At 58.3% G+C, this 20,406-nt stretch overlaps 2 protein-coding genes across 13 annotated transcripts; one reads left to right on the forward strand and one right to left on the reverse strand.

Annotated features, from left to right (window-relative positions):
• The first annotated feature begins 405 nt into the window (after positions 1–405).
• OST4 (oligosaccharyltransferase complex subunit 4, non-catalytic) lies at positions 406–1,283 on the forward strand. The gene is made up of 3 exons (XM_081904581.1): positions 406–514; positions 607–751; positions 1,109–1,283. The coding sequence occupies exon 2, from the start codon at positions 608–610 to the stop codon at positions 719–721; it is 114 nt and encodes a 37-aa protein (XP_081760707.1). The 5' UTR covers positions 406–514; position 607; the 3' UTR covers positions 722–751; positions 1,109–1,283.
• On the reverse strand, positions 1,229–19,934 carry AGBL5 (AGBL carboxypeptidase 5). Of its 12 annotated transcripts, none has more exons than XM_081903759.1 (19): positions 19,834–19,934; positions 17,141–17,447; positions 16,446–16,617; positions 15,398–15,564; positions 13,925–14,059; positions 13,368–13,545; positions 12,422–12,600; positions 11,573–12,092; positions 10,868–11,037; positions 10,012–10,147; positions 9,600–9,787; positions 8,490–8,692; positions 8,166–8,354; positions 6,685–6,855; positions 4,350–4,435; positions 4,060–4,106; positions 3,649–3,809; positions 2,031–2,162; positions 1,229–1,834 (listed from the first exon to the last, which is right to left on the reverse strand). In XM_081903759.1, the coding sequence occupies exons 2-19, from the start codon at positions 17,380–17,382 to the stop codon at positions 1,515–1,517; spliced, it is 3,396 nt and encodes a 1,131-aa protein (XP_081759885.1). In that variant the 5' UTR covers positions 17,383–17,447; positions 19,834–19,934; the 3' UTR covers positions 1,229–1,514. The 12 variants fall into 12 exon arrangements, 11 of the variants coding, with proteins under 11 accessions (XP_081759885.1, XP_081759887.1, XP_081759886.1 ...); XM_081903761.1 differs by lacking the exon at positions 19,834–19,934 and adding an exon at positions 18,072–18,206; XM_081903760.1 differs by lacking the exon at positions 19,834–19,934 and adding an exon at positions 18,050–18,205.
• Between the last annotated feature and the right edge of the window lie 472 nt (positions 19,935–20,406).

Raw genomic sequence — 20,406 nt, forward strand, 5'->3', positions numbered from 1 at the left:
CCTTGCACGCCTGACACGCGGACTGGGCGTAACGTGTGAATGTGCGGGGCGGGTCTCCCGTGCAGGAAGGCGATGGGCTGCCAGAGGGAGGGCGAATCGGGGCCGGGAAGGGCGCGCGGCGGGGAGCCCAGTTCCCTTCGCTCGCCTCCGCCAGGGGGCGCCCCAGAGCCGCGCCTCCTTCGCCCGGCGGGGAGACGAAGAGCGCTGCCAGACTCTGCCCGCAGGGGGCGCCGCCTCTCGGCGAAAGAGAGAGGCGGAGCACAGAGTAGCCGAGGGCCAGAGCGGAGGGGAGCGCGAGAGCGTGGGATGTTTTGGGGCCTACAACTCCCATCACCCCTTTGCTAACAGGCCCAGCGGTCAGGGATGCTGGGAATTGTAGTCCCAAGTCATGCCTGGCCTAGAGCGTCGCCGGACGTCCGGCCCGCTTCCCACAAGGCGCCGCGGCTGGAGCTGGGCAGACGTGTCTCCGCGATCGCCGGACCGAGAGATCGAGGGAGGGATCGGGATCCGCCAGGTGAGGAGACTCGGCCCCCCCCGCGCCCCTCCCTCCCTCCCCCCCTGGCTCGCCTGGCCTGACCCTCTCCCCCTCCCTCTCCCCCCCCCCAGGATGGTGACGGACGTGCAGCTGGCCATCTTCGCCAACATGCTGGGCGTCTCGCTCTTCCTGCTGGTCGTCCTCTACCACTACGTGGCCGTCAACAACCCCAAGAAGCAGGAGTGACGCCCCGGGGGAGCCGCAGGAGGAGGACAGGTACCAAGGGGGGGGGCAAACTCCTAGCCAGAGGGGGATCAAAGTCTATAGCTGCCGCCCTGGCAGTTCTCTGCCTCCACTCTTGCAGGCAGTCATGCTGGTGAGAACCAGCTGGTGGAGACCATGCGGGGGGGGGGGAGTGCTCTTGGGCTTGAATCCTGCTTGCTGCTTTCTCACAGGCCTCCAGTTGCCACTGCAAGAAGTTCTTAGTTCTAGCTAAGCTGGGAACGCAAAGGAGTCAGGCTTGCTCCTTGAATCTCTGCAGAAGAAAGAGACCAAGATGTCTCCTCTGCAGAGGTGAGCTCGAGAAGCCCCCACCCCCGCCTCACCTCTCCCCATTTCTCTTCCCACCCTCAGGAGCTGCTGCTGCCACCAAGCAGGGAGCCATGGCTGGAGCGACACCCCCCACCCGACACCCTTCCGGGTCCACGCGGCCCCTGCAGACGCCGCCAATGACGCCCGCCGCTGGTTGTTTTGTATTTTTCATTTTGTCAAACAAAATTTATTAATAGAAACGTGTTCACAAGACAAATCTCCTGTCCAAAAATAGCTTCCGAGCCAGTAACAACTATGTACACAGCTGCTGTGGAAAGAGCCTGGTGGGTGGGTGGTGGGCGAGGCTGGTCTTTCCCAGGGGCTCCTTCCCAGGCCAGCTGGTCCGCAGGGCAGAGAAGGTGGATGCCAGGGAGCTAGGCCCTGGGCGGCGCCTTGTGTAGCTGGCCGCCGCTGGGCGAGAGCGGCCCCTCGTAGGCAGGGAGGCGGCTCAGAGCCAGGACCATGGGCTGGCGAGTCCCAAAGAGCAGCTTGGGCTTGAAGGGGCAGGGGCGGGGGGGAGGGCTGGGGGGAGGCCGGGGCAAGCGCTCGCCGGACGGGGAGGGTGTCTCGGGCGGTCTCTGGCGCACCACGGGGGGAGGCGTCGGTGTCGTCGGCGTGTCGCTGGCGCGCTGCTGCGGGGCGGCTGCGGAGGCGCTGGAACGGGTGGGCCGCAGCTGCTCCGGCCCCCCTGGCGGATCAGGCCTCTGTGCAGAAAGACAGGATCTTGTGGTAGGTGAGCTGGGGGGGATCTGCTCGCCCCGGGATGTGCTGCAACAGAGAGATCTGGCTCAGGGGGGGAGGCGAGCGGCGTCACCGTCGGGGCGAGGCTGCCCCCCGAGCTGCTTCAAGGGGGAGGGTGGCCGCTGCCTACGCCGCGGTGGATGCGCTTCGGCTTCTTCTTCTTCCTCTTCGGCCTACAGGGCGGGGGCTCTAGGGGAGGGCAGCGGCTGTAGGGGAGCCATACCTCGTCCAGCAAGACGTTGGGGGGGTTGCACAGAAAAAGCGGCTCTTCCCTCTGGCCCGTGACCGTCAGCTCCGGCACGTCCAGCGGAAACTCTGCAAGGAGAGCAGACCATCAGCAGCAGGAGCAACTCCACTAGGGGGAAAGGGGAAACACGGGAGGGAGGCTTCGCAGGAGGGTAGTCTAACAGGAAGTAGCTGGTCAATGGGGGGGGGGGGAGGCCCAGCCTGCCTGCCAGGGATGCTGTCAGGGTGGCACTCCTGAATCAGTAGGGGCTGCTTAGACTAGATGATGCTGGATACCACTTTCTTTATAATATATATATATACACCTCTGTATCACACAAATATACTGCAGCGATTTACAACAATATAAAACAAAACCATGCAGTAATACCATAGAAAGTTCAGAACAAGTTAAAAGCCTCATCAGCTCTGGGAACTTGCAGCCCCCATTCTAAGGAGGGACATGTTAGAGCAGGCATAGGCAAACTTGGCCCTCCAAACTCCCATCAGTGGTCAGGGATGATGGGAATTGTAGTCCCAAAACATCTGGAGCAGGGGGCAGCAAACTTTTTCAGCAGGGAGCCGGTCCACTGTCCCTCAGACCTTGTGGGGGGCCGGACTATATTTTGAAAAAAAAATATATGAATGAATTCCTATGCCCCACAAATAACCCAGAGATGCATTTTATATAATAGGACACACTCTACTCATGTAAAAACATGCTGATTCCCAGACCGTACACGGACCAGATTTAGAAGGTGATCGAGCCGGATCTGGCCCCCAGGCCTTAGTTTGCCTACCCATGATCTGGAGGGCCGAGTTTGCCTATACCTGTGTTGGAGGCTTACAGAATAATGGATAATGTGGAGAAAGTGCCCCCCCCGACTCCTAATACTAGAACCTTTGAATGTGGGATGCCATGAATCTACTGCAGGAGAGAGAACAAATAGGAAGGACTTCCCCACAGGATGTAATTAAAACAACTACATTCACTTCTACAAAATGTGATGTTCACCAATATTGCAGGTGGCTTTCAAAGGAGACTACTAGACAAATTATTTCATTTATGGGCTCCTTCTCTACAAGGCCCCCCAAAGTGGTTTACTATGCAGTAAAAGCAAACAGAACAATTGTATTTGTGTGTGTGTGCCTCCATTGAAAGGCTTGTGTTAAAAAAGGAAGAAAATGTGCCTGTTATATGACAGGGAGTTCCAAGGGGCAGATGCTGCTACAGTGAAGGCCCAATTCTGACACTATGGATTGGACCTCCTGGTGCAATAGTATCTCTGCAGGTGTCCCCTCCTGTAGAAGACAGTGACTGGTTGGGCGTGTAGGAATTCATGGAGGACAAGCCGTCAGTGGTTAATAACTAGGCAGCCAACCTCACATGCTAGGGGCTTTGCAGGGAGAATGACGTTGTGCTCTAACTTGGAGGCTTCCCACAGGCATCTGGTTTCCACTGTGAGAGGGTCTGATCCAGCAGCAGGCTTGCCTTATGCTGCTGTCTGACCCAGGAAATGAGGGAGCTGAAGGCTCCCAAGGTGCCATCTCTGGAAGCCCAACAGGCCTGGGCATAGGGCATCTCCTGCCCCCGGGCACTTAGCAGAGGAGCCTACCTGGCAGGGAACTCTGAGCTGGCAGCTGTGAGGGGGCATATTTCCACACCTTGAGAGAGGAGTCATCACTGCAGCCATTGAGCCTGAGCAGATGCTGGGACTGTCCAGCCGGTCTCCTGCGGATAGGGATCCGGCTCGGCCGAGGCATCAGTATTTCCAGCCTGGGGAGAGAAGGCACGGCTAGGAGGGGGCTCAGCAGCCAGGTCACTCAGGCAAGAGAATGGGGCAATGTTGAGCAGCAGCCCGAATGTCTGCCTCGCTTCCTGGGGAGGGATAAACTTCCAGAGGGCCGAGGCAGGCTCTGTTTTCCTGATCTCATGCCTGTTCCAGCTCAAGCACAGCAGGGGGGTCAGTGCACTCTCCGCCCCCCACCCCCGGTGCTTCCACGGTCTGCTGTCTTGCAGCCATTACCTGGGTGTCTCTGAGAGCTGCTCGCTGTTCAGCCGCCTTGAAATATTCTGCCAAAGAAAGAGAAGTCAGAGGCTGCCTGGCTTGCTTGAGTTGCCATGAGCAGTGGGTGAGGGGGCAGGGGAGCCTTAGTTTGGGGAGGAGGGGGAGTAAATCGAGGCCCGCGCCACCTGTTGATTTCTGGTTGCAAAAGAGGACTGCTGCCCATGACGTCTGGCTCAGGGCCGCAGTCCAGCTGCAAGCTAGGAGCTGAGTCCATCCCCCCCCCAGCTGTTTAACCACTGCCCCTTTACCTGCAGCAAGGCTAGGCCACAAGGCGGAGGCGGTTTCAGCTCCTCACTGGGGTGCTCTGCCTCCTGCAGTCCATTGCAGCCAGGCCCTGCGTGACCAACGAGAGAGGGAGGGAGGGAGATGAACATCCTTGGAGGCAGCAAGAGGTGTTCCTGGTTACAAGGACTGGCTGGCAAAGGGTTGTGCTGCCCCACAGCACAAGGAGAGAGGCCACCAGCCAGGCCATGGTAGCCCTTCTGGGCAGGAGGGACCAGTTTCTGCTGTCCTCTGCCTAACCAGCCTCCAGGAAGCAGCAACACAAGCTCCAAGGTTTGTCAGAGAGGGTGGGGTGATCCCCTGAGAATATTGGTCCTTGCATATACAGTGGTGCCTCTGGATATGAATGGGATCTGTTCCAGAGCCCCATTTGCATCCTGAAGCAAACAAAACCGGCGTGGGTTGTGATTCACCGCTTCTGTGCATGTGTGTGACGTCAATTTGACTGTCTGCGCATGCGCGAGCAGTGAAACCCAGAAGTAACGCGCTCCGTTACTCCTGGGTCGCCGCGGAGCACAACCCGAAAGCGCTCAACCTGAAGCAACTTCAACCCGAGGTATGGGCTGCACCATGAGGCTCCAGGACTGGTTGTACCCTCAAGCAAAGCCCTGGAAATTATGGAGAACTCCCCTTGTTATAGGTCAGCAAATCTTCCAAGTAATCGGCCAAGCTCAAAGCAAAAGTACTCAGGCTGAATGCCAAGCTCCAGAGAGGCAGCGATGCCTCTGAGTACGACTTGCTGGAAGCAACAGGAGGGGAGAGGGCTCTTGGGCTCAGACCCCGCTAAGAGGTTGGCCCCTGTGAGAACAGGATGCTGGACTAGATGGGCCACTGGCCTGATCCAGCAGGCTGGTCCTAGGAGAGCCTGGCACATCCCTTTCTCCACCTGGAACAATTCCAGGCCTCAGTGACAAAAGTGGGTCAAACCGCTGGCTTGCCTACCTGCCGCCCCCCCCACCCCCCAAATGCAGGGGCAGGAGCTGCTGCTGGCTCCCTGCTGCTATCTTCTGCTGGCTTTTTCTGAGCAGCTCCCACCCCCAGTGCCAAAACAGCGCCAGAGCCTCCATCTCTGCTCCTTTGCCCCAGCCTGAGAAAAGGCTCTCCCACCAAGGCCCTCGCCCTGGGTCACTTTGCAAGGGAATAGAAAACACTGGTGTGTATGGCCAATCTGTGGCCCTCCAAGGGATGCTAAACTGCGGTTCCCATCATGCCAGGCCACGGCCTGAGGAGAGCTGGGAATCTGACAATATCTGGAGGGTCGCATGTGCCGCCTCCCCCTGCTGCCATTTGGGCAGGGCGTTATCTGAAGAACCCCCTCTTCTAAAACCAAAGTTTTACATTATCTGACTGCACTACTGGCCACCCCTTTTAAAAGATAAAAAAAAATTGAAAGGCTCGAGTTTTACATGCTAACAGGAAGGGAATACAGTTGCAATGCTGGGTTTTCTCGGTCACTTTGTGTCCTCATGTTCCACCACCCCTGGGCAGCAATGCAAATTTCTGGCCAGAATCCTTAATAGGGTCCCAGGCAGAAGCTGCTTCAACCATCTGTTACTTAGTGTCAAACCATGTCATATTTAAAGGGTTACAACTGGAAAGAGACACTGAAGAAATTATATATTTTAATACTTTGAAAGCAGGACGAGACCCAGATGAGGTGAAAAGCAGGGGGCACACTTAACAAGAAATCACTATGATGCTGTGACTGGGGTGGGGACCCTCTGCTCAAATGTGCTTCCCAGAAAGACCCTGCAGATCCTAGTCTTGCCCCCTGGAGAAGCAACAGAGAAGACGCCTCATCTGCAGGCCTCTCTGAAGGCAGCTCTCCTGTCTGCCTTTCCTTCTCTTCCCCAGGGTGAACAAGCTAAGGAGGGAAGCGGCACCAAGGGTTCAGCTCTGCTCCCTCCGGCTGCCCACGCAGGACACAGCTGAGTCAGGGGCTGTGCTGGGAAGGAGAGCAGGAACTGGGAGGCAGTCCCCGCTCTAGTAAGACCTCTGAAGCTATTAAGTTCAGAAATATACACCGTGGGTCTCTACTTCTTTTATCACCACCTCCCAACTGACTGGGGACTTTTGGTAGGAGAAAGGAAGGCAAGAAGTTCCCTGCTTCTGCTGCTTCCGTCTCTCGCCTGACTCAGGCATTGGCGGCACCCGAGAACGGGCAGGAAGAGGCCAATGTTTGACTGGCATGCCGGCCTCTGCCCCGGGCTTGCTCCAGCAGCCAAGAGGCTCACCCTTGTGTTGCCCAGGCAGCCTTTAGTCAGGCTGGGTGGGGGGCAGGTTGACCGAAGGAAGACGCACCTGTCATGTTGAGGGTGGCTGGGAGGGGGCAGGAGCTGAGGCCGGTCGGCAGCTGGAGGTGAGAGGCCGTCCTGGTGGAAGAAGAGAGAGGTGGGGGCGCCTGGATGTTGCTCACTGCTGCTCGCAGCAAGGACTGGTGCTGGTGACGGCGCTTCTCCTGGACGCGCGACTCTGAGCAGGGAGAAAGGACAAGGCAAAGCCAAGTTCTGCGAGGGGGCAGCGGGGTGGGGGTGGCCCCATCATGCACCTCCCCTCCTACACAGGGCTTCAACACATTTTGCCCAGAAGAAGCCGGGGGTGGGGGAAATCCATTCTCTTGTCTCCAACAAAGGCCAGTTCTTGAGAGCGTGGCTCTTCTGTTCACTTGGGGAGGGGGGCAGATCTGTGCCCCCTATCTGCTGCTCCAAGGGAGCCCAAAGCGCCTGCACAGTGGCAGCCAATTCTGGAGGGCTGTCGGGCACCAGACACCACCGAGAAGGGGGGCAGCAGTGGGGAGAGGCAGCGGCTCGGCCGGGGCGATGTGGCCTTTTGAGGGCCTCCAACCTCAGCCCAGGGAGAAGCCCATTTTGTGGGGGAGGAGGGAACAGCAGCAGGTTGCTGCACCTGCAGAGCTACAAGGTGGTGAGCCCCGCCCCTCCTGATACACTCCCAAACCGGATGCTTTCCTTGGGTGGGTGGGGGCACAAATCCCACAATCCTTTCATGCATTCAGTGATATATATATCCGTCCAGGCTATCTCTATCCTTCCTTCAGCAGCAGGAGAAAAGAGAGAGGGGCATCTCTGCAGCAGTGCGAGGGCTGCCTGCCTGTGCGTTGCCCAGGTCCTTCCTCCTTTTTCAGCAGACCATTATCTTCTTCTCGAGGTGGCACTTGCCTGATGGTGCTCTATCAGCCCAGCCGACCCCCGGCTGAACTCCTCGACAGTGGGAGGGAGGGAGGCGGCTAATCCATGGGGAAAGCTGGCTGGGTCAGCAGAGCTGGTGATGGAGGACGATTGGCCCTTGGCAGAGAGAGGCTCAGGATCTCTGCCTGGGCACAAAGCAGCTCACTGGGCAGCCTCAATCAAATTACTCTTGGCTTAATCTGTCTCGCAGGGCTACAAAGGATCCCAAAGGCCAGGGGTGGCCCAGGATGTCTTTGTGGGCAAAATGCTCAACCCCACTGCCCCTGCCATTGCCCCCCACTGCTGCTGGCAGCTGCACCCTCACCTGCCATGGCATCTGCAGTGCCACAATGCAGCAGTAGCCGGGATGGCAAGGGGGCGTTGGTGCAGGTGGGGCTGGCAGCGGTGCAATGGCAGGGAGCCCAAGGCAAATGGCTTTGCCTCACCTCATGGAAGCACCCGGAGCTTCTTGCAGGAAGCTTGGGAGAGGAACGTGGCCCACTGCCACACGGGGGTTGGCCTGGGAGAAACGCCCCCCCTCCCTAGCAGGCGCCCTGCTGCTGGAGAGCCCCCTCCTTCCCTGCAGGACCAGCTCACCTGCCACTTCCTCAGGAGTAGCGCCACCACCAGCAGCAGCAGCAGCACAGGCCTCTGCCCAGCGCTCTACATAAGACCCCCACGAGTCCCCTGAAGCCTGGGGTTCCCCTCGGTTCAGAGAGCAGGGTGGGGGGCTCGGGTTGACTGGGGGCCAGCTCTCACAGGATGACTGGGATCTATTGTGGAACACTTTTATTTCACGAGAAAGAGGGAGGGAGACAGAAAGAGAAAAGGCGAGGTTCTTGCAAGGCTGTCACTTCTGCCAGCGCAGCCACTCCCAGATCCTCCGGATTGCGCCCAGCACGGATCCTCCGCAGAGCTTACCTCGCACGAGCGCCAGCACCCTTGAAGCACCTTTCGGAGGCCCCTGGCCCATGCCCAGGGGGCCATCGTGTTGGGAGCAGCTGAAGGTGAAGCTGGGCGAGGTCTTGACCTGTGGGGACGCCGCCTGCTGGTTGCTGCTGCTCCCGTTGCTGAAGCTGCGGCCCCGGCAGAGGGAGTTATCGGAGCTGGAGGCAGAGACCCCGCTGGGAGGGAAGGCCAAAGGGAGGGCGTCACTGCAGTGGCAGAAACCCAGCACGCCCACCCTGTGGGCCCAGGAAGAGGCAGCCTCTGACACACCAGGCTTCATTTCTCAAGGTGTCTGAATAGAGGCACAGGTGGGGATTCCGCCCCCCCCCCCCAGGCCTCCATCACTGACTCTGTCTTGCAACATAACACCATCCCTTCTTTAGCCCAACCTCTCAGTCCCTCTATCCTGCTGGAAAAAAAGTATGTGGGCAATGGGCACAAATGCACATTCTCTCCCTTCCCCCGCCGATATTTAAATCCGCGCAGTTGCATATTGCCAGTGTCACTGTGGTTGTGGGCATTTATCCCATGCTGGTTCCAAAAGAGTAAAATGGGCCCTCGTTGACCCCTGCTGAAGCCATGAAGCCATGGGGAACCAAGGCTGGGGAAAAGGAGGCTTCTTTCTGCAAAATCTGACTGGGATCCAATGCTGTGCTTCAGACCAAGCCTCCCCCTTCCATGCTAAGACATCCCCGTCCCTTTTGAAAACTGCTGTTTCAAGCCTCGCAACCTGAAGGTGACTGAGTGGGCCACCCAAAAATGAGACTTAGCAGTAATTCCTGCACTGCAGGGGGTTGGACTAGATGGCCCTAGGGGTCCCTTCCAACCCTACAATTCCATGATTCTATGATAATCCTCTGGGGAGAGGGGCGTCCGCCTGCTCTACTGCCTGGTCCTCCTCCTGAGCCTTCGATGGGACCAGGAGGAAGAGGCTTTGGCGGCAGCAGGTGCAGAAGAGCAGCAGGGCCCCAGGGGCTTGTGGGACATAAGCCAAGGTCCTGACTAGTGCAGGAAGGCCTGTCGGAAGGGACCCTGGGAGCCCTGGCATCACCCCACCGGCCTCCCCAGCCCCAGCCTCCGTACTTGGTCCCCTTGGGTGGAGTCTTGGCCCCCTTCCTCCGGGAGCAGCCGGCCACGCCCCTCATGCTGCGCACATGCTTCATCATCCAGGCACGGAGGTTGCTAAGGCAGCTGTGTTCGGAAAGGACGATCCGGGGCCAGGGGTTGCATTCGGCCATGTCCAGCGCTGCGATGGCCAAGGCCCTTCCCACCTGGGCAGAGGGAGAGAGACACCAGGAAGCCCTGAGCACTCTGAGGCCCCAGGCAAAATCACGGCTCTCGCAGGCAACTAGGAGAGGAAGACTTGCTGCTGCTTTTTCTTTTGCCTGACCGAAACCACTCAAGGCGGCCCCATCCGCCCCGGGGGCAAGTCCCTGGAACTAGGCACCCGCTGACACCCACACAAAGCTCATCTGATAAAGAGGGGGGCTGATACCTGTTCAAAGAGCTCCACTGTGTATTTGGAGGGGAATGCTGGCAGAGGAGGGGGGGTCGCCCGCCCGTTATCGTGACAAGCGGCTGGAACTGCGTTGACAGACCGTCCCGTGTTGTAATTGCACTCCAGCGTGTAGCTAGAAGGAACAGAGGGTTATAGGTTGCCTCCTGCAAACGTCTCTACACTTGTTACAAAAACACACACAGTTTAAAAGACAGCAGTTCAGTTCTTGTGAATGTTATCAATAAAACGTGTTCCTGTGGACACCCAGCTACACTGACATGCTCACCACAGGCTCCCCCCCCCCCTTTTAAAAACTGATCCCACACCAAGAAGCAGCCAGGTAGGATAAAAGACATTTCCACCTGGCAGTGTTTAGGATCCACCAAGTACCAGGCTTTAACGGTGGAGGGGAAGAGGGCTAACTTTCGACCGAGGAGGAGGAGAAAGAGGAGGAGTGCCCCCAGACCAGAAAGACAGATCGGAATATAACCACCCTAACCAACACACTCTACCTCTGCCCAAATGCAGACTCCGATCCACAATGAACTGGGCCTCATCCATCACTCCTGCCCTCAGCCAGCACTGCCACTATGGATGCAAAACTACTTTGGCCACCCAACTCTCCCTGGCTGCCTATTCTGCCAGGATCCTCTAATGAGCGGCTCTCAAAGGAGGAGAGGACTGATGCTCCCGACCGTATTTATTCCATGGTCCAAATCAGCTCTGAACTGATCTAGAGGGGGTCTCTCTTTACGGAGGCAGAATCTTTCATATTCTGAAGCTGTCTGAAGGCAGGTGTGGAGCAGAAGGCATAAGTGGCTGGTCTGTCGGTGAGGCTGTGTCCTCTGCTCACCTGTGAATGATGCCCAAGGCCTTGTAGATGGCCACGCGCCCGCTGCCCTCCTTCGACTGCCCGTCCCGCTTGTCCTTGGCGTACATGTTCTTCTCGGAGAAGTTGCAGCCCGAGAAATCAAAGTGAGCAGAGTTCATGGCGATGAGCTTGGGGAAGAGCATGTTTTCAACCTGCGAGATCAACCAGAGAGGTTGAGGCTGCCGTTTCTCACCGCTCAGGCACTGGGAGCTGAGCTCGCCCAATGAAACTGACACCAGCAGAGTCCCCAGTGCTACTCAGCAGCCACCCCCAGCGGACAGCTGCGCCTCTCCAGCCCAGCTCAGCCTCCTGCCACAAGGCCAACACAACATCTGGCTGGGCATGCGCAGAAGGGAGCATGCCCCATGTAGCTGATGGAGTTGGGATCCGAGGCAGCAAATGATAGAGACCAGGAGAGGAAAAGGCTGAGGCTCAGCCGACCAAATGGAGACACCCAAGAAGGGGAGGAAGTCTGCAATGGCCCTCCCTGATTGCGCCTAGAAATAGGAGAAAAAAGCACAGCAGCAGCAGCTGTTGCTCTTTAAGTGGCACTAGAGCCTTGGCTGGACTTGGAAGGGGGATCTTCAATCACCTCAAGCCTGGGACTGTGGGTCCCGTTCCCCTCCCATTCCCTTCTTGCCCACTGTTGGCTCACGGACCTCCGGCTCCTCTCCTCTTCCTCCTCACCTGGAGAGCCTCTTCGAAGATGTTGTTCCCGTACATGAAGCAGCCTCTCTTGGAGGCATGCCCGTGCAGGTCGACGTAGTAGGCCAGGCCACTCTGCTGCGGTGGGATGGCTTCCGGGGCGGGAGGAGAGCGGACCTCGGCTTTCTCCTCACAGAGCGTGGGAGGCAGGTCTTCCGAGAGGATCCAGACATCCTGGTCCTTGCTCCCTGGCGCCTCTGAGGGCTGGTGGTCCTGAGGCGAGGGGATGCCAGCATCCCTGGGACAGTTGCGAAGGTTGTTGGCCTTCTCCAGCTCAGAGAGGGGGGCCTCCTCGCTGGGAGTGCAGTTGCGGGTGGAGCGCTGGTTGGCAGCCTTGGTGCCGAGGGGAGGGATGCAGGCCCGCCAGTCAGGCGAGCCCGGCTGAACGCGGTTGTGGACGTGGTGATAGAGCATGACGGCCTTGGCCCCGTAGACGGCCGGGTGCAGATCAACGTCAGGGTTCAGATACTGGCGGTTGAGGTTCACGCCACGAGAATCTGTCCTGTGGGGAAGAGAAGGAGCCAGAGGGGTCAGCCACGCTGGGCAAAGACCCCTTCCTCCTGGGTACTGTCGCTTGGGTGTCTCAGGCAGGAAGAGACAAGCACCAGCCAGCACCAGCTCCCTTGAGATGGGTTGGGGGTGGGAGAGGAACACCCCCCCCCACCCAAGGGTGTCTCCCTCCAGGCCAAGTGAACTGGCCAGTTGCCTTCGCCCAGCCTTCACCTAGCATGAGTCTGCAGTGATAGATGCTTCGTAGAGGGATCTGCCCCACCAGCCTGGGACTTGAGCTGGGGCTGGCTACCCCTCTGTGTTTATGCTGGCTTTACTCACCGGTAATGGCCCCGCACCACTCCGTCCGGGTTCAGCATGGGGATGAGCTTGAAGACAAACATGCGGCGCAGCATCTGGGCCCGAGGGTCCTCTTCACGGAGGATGAACTCCAGGAAGCCGTTGAAGACGAAGCTGGAGGGTGTCTCTCCTGGGTGCACCCTGCTGCTTAGGAAGAACACCTGCTGGGGCAGTGGGGGCACAAAGAGAGAGAGAGGGGGGGAGGATGATCTGCTCCTTTCCCAAACTGGACATCTTCCGGGGTCTCCGCAAGGACTCTTGCTCCTCTCAAAGCTACCACAACAGGCCTCCTGCCCACCCATCTGCTTGTGTGGTCATTTATTTCCCCACCACTTTGGAACTAGTTATCCCCAGGCATCAGTTGGAAGGAGCTCACTCCTGCCTGCAGCCTCACCCAAAGGAAAGGGGGAAGAGAAGCAGAAGGAAAGAAAAGCGGGAGGCTGACAGATCCGAACTTGGGAGAGGCAGCTTTAAAAGGGGTTTTCTATGCTCTGTTTAAGAAGAGCAGAGCTGGGGATCAGGAGGAAGGCAAGAGGATGGCAGGAGAAGGAAGCACATGGCAGGAAGACAGAGGGGAAACAAGGAAGGAACAAAGACCTAGGAGCCAGAAGCAGAAACTGAAATGGGATATGCTGAGGCACGATGAGCCAACACAGAGCAGGAAGGAGGCAGAAATTGGAAAGGGTGGGTGGGTGAAACGGGGGTGGCGGTTGCAGAGAAAAGCACAGGCATAGAGGAAGATGCTCAAGAGGCAAACCAGGAAGGATGGCGGCGTTGAGGTGGCTGCCTGAGGCAATGTGGGCCAAAAGGGCTTCTGCTTGTGTCCAGAAACAAGGGCAGGCCACGCTGCCCAAGCCCCATGCTCCCCACGTGGGCACCAGCAATGGCGGGGTGTCCTGCCCAACGGGGGCGGCAGCAGCCAACTCACTCTCTTGCCCACGAAGCTGTGGGGCCGGGGGGTGTGCTTGTCCGGGAAGAGCTTCTCCAGGCGGGCCTCCCTCTCCTCCCGCAGGCCGTGGAAGGAGCTGATGGTGAGCAGGTCCACGCGCAGCTTCTCCAGGGAGTAGCACAGCAGCTCCCGGTGGTAGTAGATGGAGTCCAGGGAGCTGCAGGGAGAGAGCAGAGCAGACAGCTTGTCTCCCAGCCAGCAAAGCCCCGCAAGGCCAGAAGGAAGGTCTCTTTCTTTTCTCAAACTTTCTTTCCCACAGTCTCCCCTTCACCTGCCCAGCATGCAAGGAAGCCTCTTCTTTCCCCTCCCGTGATCTGATTCCCACTCCAAGATCCCAAGGATCCTCCCTTGCGCTCCTTCCCTCACTCCTGTGGCGAGGGAGGTGGCCAGTGGGGCTTCCTGTCCTCTTCTCCCCCTGCAAAGCCAGGCTCTTGTCCAGGAGGGACCTCTAGGCAGCCTGACTTTGCGCCTGGGGCTCCCCTCCCTCGTCAGTGGGGCCACCTGGACCTTGCGAGGGAACCAAAGCAGGCACTTACGGTGTCCCCCGAAGCAGGGCCTCCTTCCTCCCCTTTGCACGTCCTCCTTTAGGGCATTTCCTCGCTCTGTGGGCGGTGGGGCGTGGCTTCCCCTCCGCCTTCCGAGAGTCCGCACCTGCCTTCCGACTGACTGTGCTATAATGTTGGACATGAGTTTAGATGGGAAGGGAGGGTCTTCCCGCCTTCTCCTGACCCCCGAACCCACCCCTTTCACTGGTTCTGGCTCCACAACCCTGCCTGCCTCCCTCAACAACAGCAGACCAAAGGAGCCTCTTCCTCCCCACCCTGACCAAGGTGACCTCAGGTGAGAAAGCGGGAACAGTGGGATGGGGATCCTCTTCCCATTCAGACCAGCCTTGCCCTTGGGTCCCTGCCCATGCCAGGTATCTTGGAGAGCAACATAGGAAGTGCAAATGCCCAAGGCTGACAGGCTGGCAAAGGGGCAGAGTCCCCGGCCTCACCAGCCAGTCTGTCTAGACAGCTGTCCCTCTGGCTTCTGTCCTTGCCGCTAGGCTAGCAGTGGCCACTGCAGATATACAAGGGCAGGCAGCTGGCAGGCCCCCAGCAGAGCAGCCTGAAATCAGGCTGAGCAGACCTTCCTTCACGCAATGCTCATTTTGCCTGAGGAATACTCCTTTGCACTTGACCAGGTCATGGAGTGAGCTCAGATAACTAAGGAAGAAATCTGCACTGCTCGGAAGCAGCCGTGTCCCTCACACCACCCAGCAATGGCTGTTCCATTCATCCAGGCTGCCACGGAGGCTCTGGCTAGCCATTACTGGACTGGAGAGGCCCTTTCCCAGGAGGGCTATTCTTCTGCCCGCAAGTGCTGCCAAGGCAGGAGGTGGCAACAGAGGCCAAAGGAAAGCAGCGGTCCGAGAAGAGCCCTGCCCAGCCTCAGCCCAGGAGGGCTCCTGCAGGCTCCACTTGTGGAAAGCATTCAGAGCCCCCTTCTCTCATCCCGAACAACATAGAACAACTAAACACATACAGCAAAACACATCTTCAAACAACAGCCAGCTGGGGGAAAGGCAACACAGCAGAAACCATTAGAAATAAGGTGGCATTTGTGCAAAAGCTGCTCTGCCCCCGAGCGCTTTCAGGAGGGGGGCGGGGCATGGAGCTAGGAGGTGAAGGGCCAAAGGGAGCTCCTGGGGACGGTTACCAAGAAACCGCAAACAAGCACAGGTGGGAAAGGAGCCAAGTGTTCCAGGCGGTGCCAGAGTCTGCACCAAAAGGGAGACAGAAAGTCCCCACTAGGATCTTTGCCATGACACAGAACCCTGGGAGAGAACCACAGTCCAACCAAGGACCTATCTCAGGGCACCCCAATAACCTCCCTGGCAGCACCCCAACTCTTCCCCACCAAAGGAGTTTGGCCAACTTCGCAGGAGCCGGTGTGGAGTGACCAAGCGGGAGGGGGTTGGGGGGCAGAGAGGAGGATGGCAGCCATGTGTCAGGGGCCAGGCTCACCTGCTAGCAGAGAGGTGCCTGCACTCTGCAAAGTGGGCATCCAGCTGTGCCAACATTTCCTGGCACTCTGTGTATGAGAAGGGGTAGCAGAAGGCAAAGAAGGTGGTGGCACCTCGGCAGTCCAGGAAGCGGTGCACAAAAGAGAGGACAAACTGGGTCTCCACCATCTGTACGGGGAAAAGGAAGAGGCAAAATGGGCACTGAGTGGCCATTGCCCAGGCATAATCCTTGTGGCTGAAGCACAACAGACATCAGTCAACACACGCAGCCTGCTATGGTTCAGGGCCGGGCTGAAGAGTCTTTGCTCTCTGCCACAACCTGAATCAGATACCTGGCAATGGACACCATGCTCACAGCCCACCTGCCAGGTCTCCTGACCTCCAGCACTCTGCCCTACACTTTTGTGGCAGGGTCATAACACAAGCCGGTTGCGGGGAGAGGGTCATTTCGCTGCTCAGAGCCCATTCAAGGGGCCAGGGCAAGAGGAGGCAGAGAGGGGAATGATCCTGGCTAAAATCCGGGACTCTTGTTAGGAGGGCGGTGTAGGCCAAGGGCTGCCCTCAGTGCCAGCCTCAGGGTCATGCCGTTGCTCCCTGGCACGACAGTAGGGAGCCAAAGGGAAGCCTGGCAGACATAATCTGGAGTCTGGCTCATCTTTCTGGGCTGCTTGCGTGCTTTTTCTCACACAAATAAACACAGGCACGTCTATGTGACTGAGCAGAACAGCCTGAAATCAAACCAAGCAGGCAGTCGACTCTTGGCAAGGGGGAAGCAGGCAAGGAAACGGCTTTCTGGTCCCTTGGAAGGACGATGGAAGGAGTCTTCAGGCAGGGGAGCCAAAATGTCAGAACTCCACTGACTGGAGCCTGGAAACCTCCTTGCGCCTCTCCTTCTCCAGCCATTTGCAGCCCAAAGCTGGTCTCGTCTCACAGAGATTCACGTCCTCCCCACAAGGGAAAGCCAAGCCCTCCCCCGTGACACGCTGCTTTCAGAAGCCGTGCCCACACCAGTCCAACGTCCTTCCCCAAGGGTCTTGCCCAAGAGATACCTCGAAGGCAGGCCGCTCGCGGATGCGCTCCCAACGAGGCCTGATGGGCACCGTCTTGACCAAGGGGGCCATGCCCTGCGAGTACAGCTTGGTCTGCTTGTTCATGTTCACAATGTGGATCTTGATCAGCTTGCCTGGGGCTCCGCCCCTCACGCTAAAGTAAAACCAGGATCTGGGAAGTGAAGGCAATCGGGAATAGTCAGGGAAGGGTCTGGCAGGGGTCCTGCCCCCCCCCCCACAACAGCCCAAGGCCCTCTCCACCTCTGACCCAAGAGGACAGGTGGACAAGGAATCCAGATGTCTCATTTGCTATGCAACCTCCCAACACTCCACCCTGGGTGCCCAGGGGACAAGCTGCCATGCCTCACACGGGAAGGAGGCAGCCACAAGACCTTTGCAGCATCAGGCAAGCACAGAGCCAGGGTGAGGCATGCCTTAGCAAGGGGCAGCAGAAGGAGCAGCATTTTTTAAAGAAACCCACAGCTTTGCCATGGGGGCAGCGGCTGCCTAATGCCACAGGCAATGTTATCTTCCATTTGGAGGAAGACTTTGGAAGCGACAACCCGAGAAGTTTCAGCACTTCCAGGGGAGGTGAGACGAGTGCTGGTGTAAAGACCTGGGCGAGAAAGGCCTTACCTGACAACCCCATGCCTGGTGCCTAGCAAGACCTCACAGAGGGCTGCTACCTCCTTTACCTGTTTGCATTCTCGTATTCTGTGTCTCCGCAATCCGGCTTGGTCCACACATTGAACTCGTAGTCAGCAATGGGGAGGGAGGTGCCAAACACCACTGAAGTAGCAGAGGTGCTGCTGCTGCCGCTGCCGCCATTCCCGGCACCGTCCCCATCGCCCTCCAGGTGCTCCACCTTCTCCACATGAGCCAAGTTCCCCGAGTCAAACTTGGAGCTGAACAAGAGGCCACCGCAGCGCACCTCCATCGTAACCTCGCCGGCAGCAGAGGGGGCTCATTCTCCTCTTTGCAACAGGTGGTTCTGAGGATTTCCTACAGGGCAGAAGGGAAGAGCTGTGTTTGGTATGCACAATTCCTCTTTGCTGCAGAATGAATCCAGTTTCCTTATCCTACTAGTGGAAGAAGGCTGCTAGGAGAAGAAGCCCACAGCCTAAGGGAAAAACCCCAAGGGTCCATTTCTGGCCTTGCCAATCACAAACCATCTTCTCTTCTCTTTCCTTCTTCTCCCACTACCCTGAGATGTTTGTCTGGCACACTCCAAGTACAGTGGCACCTCGGGTTACATACACTTCAGGTTACAGACTCCACTAACCCAGAAATAGTACCTCGGGTTAAGAACTTTGCTTCAGGATGAGAACAGAAATCGTGCTCCGGCGGTGCAGCGGCAGCGGGAGGCCCCATTAGCTAAAGTGGTGCTTCAGGTTAAGAACAGTTTCAGGCTAAGAACGGACCTCCAGAACGAATTAAGTACTTAACCTGAGGTACCACTGTACTGCAAAAGCAAAAGACAATTCCCTTGAAGGCCTTCCTAAGCACAACAAGGGAGGTGTTGCAACTCCCCCCAAAACCTAGGGGTGGGGACCACTACACAATCCAGAATACAAAAGCATAAACACATACCCTTGGTCATTTACCTGCTGTGGGGAGCAGGCTTACCAAAGCAACCTCTTTGTCCAGCAGCACCTAGATACAGGACATCACCCAGGGAAACAAGCCCGACTCTTTGATGTTGGGGACTATTTGAGCGGCTGGGCAGCCTCCATCCCGCCCTTTCCCCTCTCCCTTCCCACTCTAGGACTGGGCCAGAATGAAAATGGCATGCCAATAGGGAGACTTCTTGCAAGAGGCCCATTGTGCCATCATCGCCACAACTATCGTCATCACCAGCATCACCATCAGGGCCACCTGCTCCTCTTACTCTCTGGCCCCCTCCAGCGTTGACAGAGAGCACCAGGCTTGGCTTAGGAAGGAAAGAAGGACCTCAAGGGGGCACCCTGCCTGCCAACAGGAAGACAAGAAGGCTGCCCAGCCAGATGGCCCAGCTGGTGTTTCCGAGGAGGAGACCCTGGAATGGCACAGGTCTGGCTGCTTGGCTGGCAGCACCCCGGGGACAACATGTCGTGGGGAGGCAGGGTCTGCCAGGCACCTAGTGTTGGGGGCAGAGGCAGCAATAGGAACCTTGAGCAAGCAGCCACCTGCACCATTGTGAGCCTCTCTCCATGGAGAAGGGCTGGTCCTGTCCTGCAAGAGGCCATTCCACTCAGCCACAGAGATAAGAAGCTGGCACAGCCAGCACTATGTGGCAGTAGAAGGAAGAAGAGCGTGAGGTGTTCTCTCTCTACCCCCCAGGATCCAAGCTGGGAACTGTGCTTTTTACCCAGAGTTATGAGTGAGCAGTGGGGTAGTACAGTTTGTGGCTGGCACACAACTTTTCAAGGTGGTGAAAACCCAAGCAGGCTGCAGGGCTCCAGAAGGATGTTTAGACACCGGCTAGATGGGCCACAAAACAGCAAATCCACCTCAATGAAACTGAGGGGGGTTGGACTAGATGATCACCAGGGTCCCTTGCAACTCTACGATCTAAGATTCTAGGATGCACCTCAGGGCAAAACCCCTTAACTGCTTATATACTGAAAGCACCAGAATTTGCAGCAGCTAATCGGGGAACAGGCTTAAGTTGTCCAGGGACAACAAAATGGAAAAACATCAGCCTGGTTTGCAGCAACCGTGGAAAAAAAGATCATCAGGAATAGGAAGGAGGCTGGAAACCAACCTGCCGGTATCACAAGCCCAGTATAGCAAATCCACGATGCCCAGTTCGGGTCTCTGTGCCTTTAAAGCAGCAGACTGCGGGGCTGAAGAAGTTTCAGAAAAGGGCAACGGAAATGGATCGGCGGGAGGGAGAAGCTCTCCCGCGAGGAAAGGCTGCCGGGCCGCTTGGAGCTTGTCTTGCTGCCCCCCCGCCCCCCCCCCGGGTGGGGAGAGGAAGAGCAGAGCCGGCGAAAGGGGCGGGGACGGGGGGCGGGACGTAGCTGTCAACTGTCCCCCTTTTTAAAGGGAAATCCCCTTCTTCCGAATAGGATTCCTCGCAAGGAAAGGGAAAAGTTGGCAGCTGGGGGGGGGGGGGAGGAAGGGAACCCCTCTCCCCTTGACGTCATAACTGGGGAGGGGGCCCCAACGAGGCTGGCGGCAGGGAGCTTCCTCTGGGCGGGCAGGTCCTGGGGAGCCCAGTCGAGAGCGGAGCCTCCCTGCCCCGGGGCAGTCTACCCGAGGGGGCGAGGGAGGGGCCCGGCGCCTCCGCGGGGGGCGAGCTGGGGGGCCCCTCTGCCCGCCCCCTCCCACGAAGGGGCGGGGCCCCGAGCCCGGCGCTCCCCGTCACGACCCTCATTTGCATGCGGCCTGGCCCGCCCCGACCGACCTGCCTCAGCCGCCTCAGTCGCCGCCGCCTCAGCCGCCCGGGGCCCCGGCCAGGCCAGCCCTTCCCTCGCCCGCTGCCAGGCAACAAGAAGGCCGCCGCGCATTGGCCGCGCCTCGCGCCCCCCACCACCCCGGCGCGCCATTGGCCCGCCCGCCCTCTCCATAGCAACGCGACGCGCCATTGGCTGGCCGCGCCCCGCCTTCCGGGGAGCTGTTTGGTCGCCATGGGAACCGCGCGGGGGGGGGAGAGGCGGCACGTGACTGCGGGAGGAGGGCGGGTGGGCGGAGCAAGGTGCCTGCCGAGGTTATAAAGCGTCGGGGCAGCACGTGGTGTCTCAGTCCAGCCCGGGAGGAGCCGAGGGGAGGGTGGTGGAGAGTGGCCTTCACGGCCTCAGGAGGGGTTGCTTCAGACTGCCAGGGGAAGAACATGGCACGCCGGTTGAATGTCTTCCACTGGCAGGTCGTCCGTGGAGAGATTGACAGGGAAACGGATCAGACCTGAGGTAAAAATCTTGGATTTTATTTTTTGCTCTGGGGAGGAGGAGCAGCATGGGATTAAACTCTGATACTCTGT

This window comes from Podarcis melisellensis, assembly GCF_964234715.1.
Source record: "Podarcis melisellensis genome assembly, chromosome: 3".
Classification (NCBI taxonomy): domain Eukaryota; kingdom Metazoa; phylum Chordata; class Lepidosauria; order Squamata; family Lacertidae; genus Podarcis; species Podarcis melisellensis.